The following is an 11,628-nucleotide window of genomic DNA, read 5'->3' as shown; positions in this document are numbered from 1 at the left end:
AGGCTTTCAGATTGCAATCTCCTTATTAAAATGGACAGGCTGAAAATAATTGAGTGAAACTGAGACATGGCTATAACTGTCCTGCTCCTTGTGAGTACCTATTAAAAACGCAGAAGCTGGTGGCCCATATGACCTTACTGACATAATCTTAATGTAACTTTATGCATTTATTGATCGTGCTTAAACTCACTGGACAGTTTATCAGTTGTAGCTAACATATTTGTTCAATTGTATGTATACAATTACTAACTGTAGATCAGCTGTGATTATGCATAAATTATCATGGACCTATATCCAAAACCAGATTATAGTACCACCATTGACCCAATTATTATTTAAGGGCTGGGGTATTCTCAGCGTTTATGGTTTGGTACAAGTGTATAAGGTGCACACCAGGCCTGTTGGTGTTTTTAAACACTATTTCCACTTTATTAGACACACCAACCTTATTGGGACACCTGACCACAGAAGAGCTGTTGGCTGGATTTTTGGATGACAGACTTTTCTCAAGTGACCTAAAGATGGTTTTAAAAAATATGCTTGTACCAGCACCCTGAACACAGTGAACACAGTGCATTAGTGTCAGAGATTCTTATTGTTGTCCAGAGGCTACATTCAGTAATTGAGTACCTACAAAGTGCACCAACATGGCTTGAGTACAATGCCCTCCACTAGTATTGGCACCCTTGGTAAAGATAAGCAAATAAGGCTGTGAAAAGTTGCCTTTATTGTTGATCTTTTGTTAAAACAAATCACAAAAATACTCTGCTCTCATGGATATCAAACAATTGCAAACACAACACAGGTTTATCCAAAGAAAAAACTTTGTTAAATATAGGTGTGCAACAATTATTGGCACCCCTATGAATTCATATCAGATAAATATATTTGAAGTATATTTACATTAAGATTTTACTTTTTTAGTACACCTGGGTGACTAGGAACAGGAAATATTTCAAACATGACTTCCTGTTTCCCAGGGGTATACATATGAGGTAACATATAGGCCAAATTCACTTAGCCATTCATAACAATGGGTAAGGCAAAGGAATATAGCTGTGATGTGCGGCAAAAGGCTGTTGAGCTTCACAAAAGGGGAAATGGCTATAAGAATATAGCAAAAACATTGAAAATGCCCATTTCCACAATCAGGGAAATAATTAAGAAGTTCCAGTCAACTGGAAATGTTATGAATCAACCTGGAAGAGGACGTGTGTCTATATTGTCTCAACACATTGTGAAGAGGATGGTTCGAGTGGCCAAAAAATCTCCAAGGATCACAGCTGGAGAATTGAAGAAGTTAGTTGCGTCTTGGGGTCAGAAAATCTCCAAAACTACAATCCAAAGTCACCTACATCACCACAAGCTGTTTGAAGGGTTTCAAGAAAAAAAATCCTCTACTATCATCCTAAAACAAACACAAGCGTCTTCAGTTTGCCAGATATCTGGATCTGGTTCTATGGTCAGATGAAACCAGAAGAGAGCTTTTTGGCAATAAACACCAAAGGTGGTTTTGGCATACAGAGAGGTAGCCTTCTGGAAAAGTACATCATGCCCACGGTTTAAATATGGTGGTGGCTCTTTAATGTTTAATGGCTGTTTTTACACATGGCATCATGACTCTATCAAATATCAACAGATATTAAATGTAAACCCGAGTGCCTCTGCCAGAAAGCTTAAAATGGGTCGTGGTTGGATCTTCCAACAGGACAATGATCCAAAACATACATCAAAATCAACACAAAAAATGGTTTACTGACCACAAAATCAGGGTCCTGCCATGACCATCCCAGTCCCATAGAATTGAAACCCACAGAAAACCTGTGGGGTGAACTGAAGAGGAGAGTCCAGCAGTGTGGACCTCTGTATATGAAGGATCTGGAGAGATTCTGTATGGAGGAATGGTCTCAGATCCCTTGCCATGTATTCTCCAACCTCATCAGTCATTATAGGAGAAGTGTGCCCAAATTTACCAAGGGTGCCAATAGTAGTAGAGGGCACTGTACATGATAAAAGCATCAATGGGTGTACTCCATAAAGTGCCCAGTAAGTGTACAAAATATGAATTAAAATAAAAAATAGAAAAAATAACAATTCAATAAAACATGTTATTTTAATCAATAAATTGGCTATACTGAATGGAAGTACTGTACTCTAACAGAAGTGAGGTGATTTTGTTGTGCAGTGTTTCCTGTTTAACATGTTCCTGTATCTTTAAATGGTAACCAGCACAAGACTGTAACAGCTCCTTACTGTAAACGGTGGTACTTTAGAAACTTTACTCAAATGGTCTTCTTTCACTTTCTGTTTCTTAAGAGACCTTGTGCAAACACATTTGGAGTGTCTGGAGGCAGTTCGTGAGAGTAGTAAGTCTTCATTACTTCACTAACTTCTCGTACTGTATTAGTTAGCCTTCAGTTGAACTAGCTAGCAATATGGCTAGGTTAAGCATTCAGTACCTTCAGTATGTTTTCTTACGCTCTATTTTCTAACATCTCAATATTCGTGATATGATATTGAATTGATTCGAAGTGCTGATATTAAATAAATTGCGGTCTTGTGCTAGCTTGTTAGACAAGTTAACTCAGCTGACTCATTTACTGCTCTTGCAGGTAAAGTATAACGATATGGTTAATTAACCGTCCCGCATCTTTATTATTTATTTATGTATTTAGCCTGCTAACTTGTTTTCAGATAGTCAGCTATTTAGTTAGCTAGTGAAATATAAGTTATAATACAGCAGTAAAAGGCATAATCCTTTCATTTGAATGACTTAGTAACAGATCAGACAGATATTTATTACGTGCTGTCATCTGCCCTATCTGTTGTCACATTAATACAAATAAATAAATAAATAAATAAACAAACAAACAAACAAACAGATGATCTGAAATAGACTATTAACACACCCAGATGGACTATAGCATGGCAGCAACCGAGCACAAACTTTTGGACATGATCATAATGACTGTGTTTCTTTGCTACAAGAGTCACATAATGGCTGAAGAAACTTTGGGTGGTAAAACTGAGGACTCAGAGGAAGAGACATATTGTTCTGGGGACCAAACAGATGCGAAGCCTGATCGTAAAGCAAGATTTCTGCTCTTTGGAAGGTGAGTCACATCCTGAAAAAAGTAAAAGTAAACCAACTCCTTTTCTCGTTTACAAATTGCTTTTTGTGGAGGGTGAAATGATACAGGAGTCAGATTACAGGAATTCCGTGTTGTTGTTATTTTTCAATGAGTCAGATCATTTGGCTCAGTTCAACAATAAGAGCCGATTCATTTCCTTTTATTCAGTACAAGATGTGCAATATTATTACCTAATGTTCTAATTTGTCTGGAATCATACTGTACCTTCTAACTGAGAACACAACAAAGTGTTTATCATTTTATAAAATACTCTAATCGTTGTTAAATCAGAAAAGAGAAACCGTGTATTGATGAATAAAGTAAGCTGTATTTATATAGTGCTTGTAGTGTCTGTCTCACCATTCACACTTCAGGTGTTGAAAAGCGCATTTGAACAGAAGAATTTTGATTAAATGACATAGCTGGAGTAACATTGTGTGCGTAACATTGTGTGCATCTACAAAAAATTAAAAATAACACTCATCTAAAAGAGCCCGTTCAAAGAGCCGACCCTTTTGTGAACGACACATCATTGATTTACATGCTTAGACCTGTTTCTTCCACTAGGTGGCACAATAGTCATTTTGGTTCAACTGATCACTTAAAACTTGCTAAGTGCCGTTTTCCAAGTTGATATGTAGCTGCCAGTTAAAATCACATTGTGATATTTATGTGATAGACATTTTGTGGGTATTTTTATTGTGAGGACATGAACCTCTATATTGCATTTGCTAAGATTTTAGGCTTGTGGCTCATGGGATAAATGCTTGTGTTTCAAGCCGTTTATACTTACTTCATTCTCAGTATTCTATCTAGAAATAACATTTCATCTACACATCACGTTTGCCTCACACCTTTGGGGTTGGGGGATCAACTCCCGGTTCCCTCTTGTGTGCGGAGTTTGTATGTTCTCCACAAGCTTTGGGGGTTTACTCTGGATACTCTGGTTTCCTCACCCAGTCCAGAGATGTGCTCTGTAGGCTGATTGGCATCTCTAAATTGTCCGTAGTGTGTGAATGGGTGCTTGAATGGGTGTGCCCTGGGATGAGTCGGCACCCCGTCCAGGATGTCCCCCACCTTGTGCCACAAGTCCCCTGGGAGAGTTTCCAGGCTCCCCCACGACCCAGTGTAGTATAAGCTGTACAAAAAAATGTATGGATGTATAGATTGAAATCTCAGTCCAACGGATACTGATTATATCAGCCTGGAAGCAAATCACTTTTGGACGTATTGTAAACAAGTTAAGGATAGTACAGTCAAAAGTTTGGTATTAGCTCATAGAGTAGTTGAACTAGCCTGTAGGCCAACAGCTGCTTTGTGTGCCAGTCAGCAGAGGGTCAGTGGTGCCCTGCATGACCTCAGCAGCTTGGTTGAATGGGCCTGTAGAAAGGTCTGGGGGTGGTGTGGCTGCTGACTCAGTTAGCATGCACCTTTCCTGGCCAGCACAGTCATTATTGAACTCATTATTGAGTATAGAGCATGTCAGGATCCTAGTACCCATCACGTGCCAAGGAAAGAACTTTAACCAGAAGAGGTCACTTTTGAGGACAGTTTCAATGCAGAGTAGCGTAGTGCTAAATGATGAACCCAGGTAAGTTTGCTCTCATGCCAGCTTAAAAACAGCTAATCATGTCTGTGTGTGAGGGGAATCACATGGAATCACATCATCTATGGAGCAACTATGGTGTGTGTGTGTGTGTGCATGCGTGTGTGTGTGTGGGGTGTGTGTGTGTGTGTGTGTGTGTGTGTGTGTGTGTTTGAGGTCTGTTTTTTTTAGAGGTTGGCTAATGCGATGGCTAGGATCTTCTAGAAAACCTGTTCATATTGTGTGTTCAGTGGCCAAAGGGGCCCGCCAGATGGAAAATCGGAAATGAGATAATGGAACTGGATAGCTAAAATATCTGTTAATGGTTGTTAATAGTTAATAATTATTCTTCAGACATGTATTAAATGCTTATATTGAAAATGTTTTTAACATCATGCTAGCATAGTATTTGACAGGTTTTAATATTCACAGCCATATGTTAGTTTTTTAAAATCCTTTTAGTGCTCTTGTGTTGTTATTTGTTATCTAGTTATATAAAATGATGGCTGTGGCTTTTTCTGTTTTTGTGGTGTTTAGAAACCATTTCTGAATATTTTTATTATGTTGAGTATTGCTGATGTAGGTTAGCGCCCCATTCTGACATTGAAAGGGAACTTAGGATATACTTGTAGAATGCTAAATGTTAAATGTCTTCATGTTTGCCATTGCTACAAATGCTGCTTTTGTGCTGCATTTTGAATTTCTACTGTTTCCTTATTCATAGCAGGAAAAACAAGGATGAAAAGTTGCGGGAACAGGATTCTGAGCAGCGCTACAGGATCATTTCTCCAGAGTGTCAATATAAGATGAACTATCAGCGAGTAGGAAAATGTATCATCATTAACAATAAGAACTTTCATCAAGAAACAGGTAGGCCTTTGTTAAATCTCTTACAGTTGATATTAAAGTAAAAATCCTTCTCTTTTTTTCATCATAAGAATAAACCTAATAATAATAATAAAATTAATAGCAGTATGAATATGATTAGTACAGCTATGCACAAAAAAACAACAACCCTAATAGCCATTTCATTGTGTCTGTGTAAGGGATGAATGTACGCAATGGCACAGATCGAGATGCAGGAGAACTGCTCAAATGCTTTAAAAACCTAGGTTTTGACGTTGTCATCTACAACGACCAGACCTGTGAAAAAATGCAGGGGATACTGAAAAATGGTGAGTTATTTAGACAGACTACACTGCTGTTTATGTTTTTACAGTAATGATAACTCTTTCTATACAAGCCCATAACAATAAAAGAGTCTTTCTTTTGCAACACATTTTTATGCTTCGTAATACAAAATAAATTCACGTTCTTTGTAGTTTATAAGATTCTTTTCAACAGTAATAGTTGTAGTTGTAGATAATCCTTTTGCATGGCTCTAACCTTCATTGTGAATAGCAGATGATCACTATTCTATCACTGTCTTTTCTGTGTGTGTGTGTGTGTGTGTGTGTGTGTGTGTGTGTGTGTGTGTGTGTGTGTGTGTGTGTGCATCAGTGTCAGAAGAAGATCACACCGACAGCTCCTGCTTTGCCTGCATCTTGCTAAGCCATGGAGAGGAGGGCATGATATATGGAACGGACAGGGCCATGCCCATCAAGGACATAACCTCCCTTTTCAGAGGAGATATGTGCAAGAGCCTTGTGGGCAAACCAAAGCTTTTCTTCATCCAGGTAAGAGAAGAGGAACAGGAACACCTTCATAAAATGATATATGTATATACGCAATTTTGTTTACTCAGCATGGTCACTTACCTTGCTAACTCTTTCTTGTTTACTTGTGGAGGATATTAATGAGTTATTCTCACAGGCCTGTCGAGGTTCAGAGTTTGATGACGGTATACAGACTGACTCAGGAACACCTCATGACACTGTAGAAACAGATGCGAGCCCCAGACACAAAATCCCAGTGGAGGCAGACTTCTTATTTGCATACTCCACTGTTCCAGGTAACATGCGATCTTAATAGCAGGCCTGTTATTGTCCATTAAATGACATTCAAAAAATTACCAAAAAGTGGAAGAACTCTTTGTGTTTTATTTAGTAAGTAAGGTATGACAGGGCTTGTTGTTATAGGAATACATTCTACGTTGGGGTTGGGGATGATTATTTTCCTATGACAGCACATGCTGTTTTGTTAGGTGTTTTATTCTCCTTAGACCGCAGCGATTTGCCAAAATATAACATTTTAAATTGTTCAAATTTAACACATTGTACTTTTTATCCACCTATAGTTACATTTCATGTTGTGGAATTTCCATGAGACAGGTTACCGGTTATCAATTACAGCTATAAATAGTTGTTCTGCCACCAGCCAACAAAAATGCAACTTGTCAGGTTACTGACAAACCACAAAGTGTAAATTCATGAAGACTTTCCCATAATAGAAAACTTCCTTACCTATGATAGAAACCTTCACCATAGCAGCAAGTATATGTTTTTCTTTACTAAATTACAGCGCATTTTAAATATGTTTATTATTGCTACCATATACTTTATGTGCATCAGATGCTGACTGTTACAGTGGTGAATTTCTCGTTCAGGTTACTACTCATGGAGGAATCCAGGCCAGGGTTCTTGGTTTGTCCAAGCTCTTTGTAACGTCCTCAATGAGTCCGGCAAGCAACTGGAAATCTTGCAGATCCTCACACGTGTCAACTACATGGTGGCAACCAACTTTGTGTCCTGGTCTGAAGATCCACGCTTCAGTGAGAAGAAGCAGATTCCTTGTGTTGTCTCTATGCTGACCAAAGAGCTTTATTTTAACTGATAACCATATATGACCTCAGAGATTCTTTATGGTCTTTGATTTCCTTTTATTTTACACTTTTTTTCCCTTCAGTTTTATGTATGTTGACAGCCCACATTTTCACATCACAGTCAAAGCTGGCGTGTAATGACTGACTAACTGACAGGATGTGACCAAATGGTCTCAATATTCAGGGATGATCCAGACACAGCTACAATTAGTGTTGTTTGTGAGGGAAAGCAGATTATTTCTGACTTTATTCTGGACATGTAATAGATAGTTAGTGCTGTTAGTGCTGATTATTTATCTCTTCTATTTATTCCATGGAACATTAATATCACTGTTCTTTGTCCACTGGCCGTTTGAAATATTCATGTTAGCATTTATGGCATTTTAGGGAAGAACCTGTAGCCTATAGAAGCGTTAAAAATGTTTGGGTTTTTTTTTGTAATGTCACTGTTTACGTTTTCTGCTTTTATTCTGTTTTATATAGAGACAGATATGGTCACAACCCAAAGGCACCTCTTGTAGTGAAGAACTTGTAGAAATAACTGAATTTTATCCATTATAATTACCACTGTGAAAACACATATAACTGGCTGGTGAATCAGGGGAATGCAGTGGTTAATGGTTGGAGCTGGATCAATAAATTGTTGTGTATAATTAGTTTATTATTATTGACTTATATTACTACCTTAAAAAACATTTTTGTCCTTACTATTCTCGAATGACCCCATTGAAATAAATTGTACTTCACTGGCTTCTACAACTATCTCTTTTCAAAAAACCTACTACAATACACACTGCAGCTTCATAGTACTTGCTGTCTGTATATGGTTCGGATTTGGAATTACTTCCTTCATTAGTTATCCTACCAGCAAGAGAAAGGGGAAGTTCCTTATTTATGATGATGATGCTTGCTGTACAAACACCAGTATTTTTTGTATTGCTCGTCATCCTAACTTTGATCATTGCGGTCTATTTATTTTAATTTGTTTTATTACACATTATCAAATGGTTGTGTGAAATTTTTTTTTTGGACTTTTGAGAAAGTGTGGTCTATAATTTACACCAATGCTAGAAACCTAAAGCACAAAAGACAATATTCTGAATTTTTGTTTATTTGAGGTGGGCTTCAACATCATCAGTGGGTTTGTAGTGAGTTCAAGCATTTAATTGACAAACTATTATTTTTCACACTACTTTTAATTAAGTTTTATCCTAGAATTCCTATTTGTGAATAAAAACAAATTTGCATTAATCTGCACACACACACACACACACACACACACATACACCCAACAACAACAAAAAGAGCAACACATGTATTGTATGAAAGTTATGATTTTGATTTCATATTATGTTCCGTTGGCTTATTATCTACAGAGGCAGCTACTGTAGCGTTAGTTTTAATAAACTGTCCACTACATAGAGAGATTACCTATGGTATACTGTACAAGTGGAGAAAGTGTATTTTATCCACTTGTGCTGAAATAAAATGATCTCTGAAAGAAAACGTTTTAAAAGCTTGTCTGATTATAATCATTTTATATTGCCCTCAGGACACATGATGTGAAGCTATGAAAAAAAAGAAAATTGTATAAAAGAGAAAAAAGCATAAGTGATCTTGATGTGAAATTTTATATACATAATTTGATTGGCACATTTTCTGACCCCCAACCCCGCCCCACATTTTAAGGGCCAAATTAGACTTAAATGACTCATCTAAAATAATACATTTAAGCACTCTGCAGTATTAAAACATAAATACTGCTTTGTGTGTCATGTCATTCTTTTACCTACATTTTATGGCCTTCAATCACACCTTTATACTGTACAAGGCTGTTTTTATTGAGTTTATTCAGCCATCTCTGTCCTCTCAGGTTTTTCCATCACAGAATGGGCCCAAACCTGGAGGCATCACAGATCAGCAGTGGTTTCCAGTTAGTCCCCTGGTTGTCATGGCCAGGACAGACGGCTTGATGAAGTGCATCTGTAAATGTGCCTACACAAAAGGTGTAGAACGGGGTCATGGTGTCTGAGCCAATGAAACACACGAGACCCCCATATGAGCTGGAGAAGACCCCGATACGTTGGAATTGCTTCCCGGTTAAATGGGTGAGTTCATGGGGAACTCCATTGTGCCAAGCTGTGTAATCACCATTAAAGTATTCCACACACCAGGACTCGGGTCCACGCCCCAGCCAGCACTGCTCCTCATGACCTTTCCTGGGGATGCTGGGATAGGTGAGTCCCAGCTCCCAGTAGGTTTTGCCAATGACCTGCACCTCCCAGTAATTGCGCCCTTCTTTGAAACCCTCTTGGCTTATTACGTTCAGGGTGGTGTCAAAGCGGAATGGATTTTCTGGAACTTCCTGCCAGGTGTCCGTGTATGTAACTGAGTTTCCTTCTGGGGAAATGATGAGTTTCGGATGAGCAGAATCAGGGTTTAGAACCACCTCTTGGGCATCTGAAACAGGAAGACAAGACAACAAAGCAACTTATCATTGCTGTATACCTACAAAGTAGTACAATTACAGAGCTAATGTAGTGAAAGTATACTCTTACTATAGCTTGAGGAAGAATAAGAATAAGAGATTGATGGGAGGCTTACAGCTCTGGAAGAGCTTCTTAGTAACAGGAACCTGTGAGCGGATGAACAGCAATAAATTAACAGTTAAACTTAGCAACTGCTCGTTCTTAAACTCATCCATTTGGATACACTTTGGATCTGTCACATTCAGAGTCTCCATTATCCTGCAAGAGAACAGATTGAGAAAATGAGAAATATACATGGGTTAGAGTGAGATTGCTAAAGCACTGTGAGAATTTAATTATGTCTTTCTCTCCTGATGACGTGCACCAGCCATTTCATTACTGTCTTTAAAATCATTTTCTCACATTCATTTTACTCTTCACTTTTACTCTGCATTTATCTTATATTTTACAAATTAGCACCCCATTGTTTACATACCTTCTATCTGTCTCTGAAATCTGCATGGAAAAAAGAGATCAAGAGTATGACTCACTAGATGAAACAAAAAGGTCACGTTCTAAATGAAAAGTAATGCTTTAGTATTTCCCTTTTTCAGGCAGTACCCGATCCAAGTTGTGCGCTTTGTCTTGGTCCAGTTGTTTGTCAGTTTCAGACAGTTGCTGCTCCAGGTCCTGCATTAGTTGGTAGCACCTTTCTATTTTCTCTTTAGTGGTTCTCTCCATAGCCTCCTGCTCCATGTCTAGCTGACACATTGTGATTCGCAGATCCTCATCCAGCACTCGCTTCATGTCCTCATACTTCTTCCTGATCTTTTCTTTCAGTACTGCTGTCTTTTCCTGAAATGGATAATAGACCAGAACCATATAATTCCTGTATCAGAATTTTCCTTTTGTTAAGAACAAAACACTATTTATATAAAAAGAAACTGAATTTATGACTTACAATGAAATGCTCTTGCTTTGCCGACAGTTTTTTCATTCGGTAAGCAAGAAAATCCCTTTGCTTTTTGAAGTGTTCTTGCTGTTTTACAGGCATGTCCTTAAATTAAATATGATACTGAAGATCATGCACTGAAACATGTTTCCATTCTGGGTTAATCATTATGAATGAATATACAGAACCGCTGAGTTAGGCTTTTACCTCGGACTGAGTCTTCATAGCCACGATAAATTGTCAGCTCCACAATGTCCAGTGCTCCACAAAAACGTTAAGTCTTCCCCCTCCCAATACCAGCAAAGGATTCCTCATCACAAGACCCCAGCCTCCAGCTTTTATTTTCCATTCCTGGCAGGCGAAGGTAAGGGGTTGGGTTTGTGGTGTCTATTATGGCACCCACTGTCCTTGCGTCCTGGGAAATATATTATTTCTGTCACTGAGGTCCGTAAATCTGATCACATAGTAGTTTTAAGTGTTGTAGAGAGATCAAGCAACTCTGAACTTTGCTGTTCAATTGTTCTTCCTTTAAATAAGTCACCATCAGCCAAACAGCTCTATTTATATCTGCCATTTATGCCAAAGGCATTTTGTTGAGACTATGTGGATATGTGAGAACAGATGCTAATCTCGGGTCATAAATTGTTGATTGTTGTAAATGAGCTTGGTAACTAACTGTATCTGTATTCACGAATGTGTGTTTGTGTGTGTGTGTGTGTGTGTGTGTGTGT

General features: G+C 38.2%; 2 protein-coding genes across 4 annotated transcripts; one reads left to right on the top strand and one right to left on the bottom strand.

Annotated features, from left to right (window-relative positions):
- Positions 1-2,198: 2,198 nt before the first annotated feature.
- Positions 2,199-8,133, top strand: casp7 (caspase 7, apoptosis-related cysteine peptidase). 3 transcript variants are annotated; one of them, XM_017483177.3, is made up of 7 exons: positions 2,199-2,366; positions 2,989-3,113; positions 5,444-5,586; positions 5,763-5,891; positions 6,217-6,392; positions 6,529-6,667; positions 7,262-8,133. In XM_017483177.3, the coding sequence occupies exons 2-7, from the start codon at positions 2,998-3,000 to the stop codon at positions 7,486-7,488; spliced, it is 930 nt and encodes a 309-aa protein (XP_017338666.1). In that variant the 5' UTR covers positions 2,199-2,366; positions 2,989-2,997; the 3' UTR covers positions 7,489-8,133. The 3 variants fall into 3 exon arrangements, with proteins under 3 accessions (XP_017338666.1, XP_017338664.1, XP_017338665.1); XM_017483175.3 differs by having other exon boundaries at positions 2,200-2,366; positions 5,441-5,586; XM_017483176.3 differs by lacking the exon at positions 2,199-2,366 and adding an exon at positions 2,426-2,612 and having other exon boundaries at positions 5,441-5,586.
- On the bottom strand, positions 7,989-11,564 carry si:ch211-28p3.4 (zinc-binding protein A33). The gene is made up of 6 exons (XM_017483173.3): positions 11,105-11,564; positions 10,907-11,002; positions 10,567-10,800; positions 10,442-10,461; positions 10,082-10,224; positions 7,989-9,937 (listed from the first exon to the last, which is right to left on the bottom strand). Exons 1-6 carry the CDS (start codon positions 11,120-11,122, stop codon positions 9,360-9,362), a joined length of 1,089 nt encoding a protein of 362 aa, XP_017338662.1. The 5' UTR covers positions 11,123-11,564; the 3' UTR covers positions 7,989-9,359.
- Between the last annotated feature and the right edge of the window lie 64 nt (positions 11,565-11,628).

The sequence above is a fragment of the Ictalurus punctatus genome, chromosome 13, assembly GCF_001660625.3.
Source record: "Ictalurus punctatus breed USDA103 chromosome 13, Coco_2.0, whole genome shotgun sequence".
NCBI lineage: Eukaryota > Metazoa > Chordata > Actinopteri > Siluriformes > Ictaluridae > Ictalurus > Ictalurus punctatus.
The sequence above is the reverse complement of the archived record's forward strand: the minus strand, read 5'-3'. Positions and strand labels throughout refer to the sequence as shown.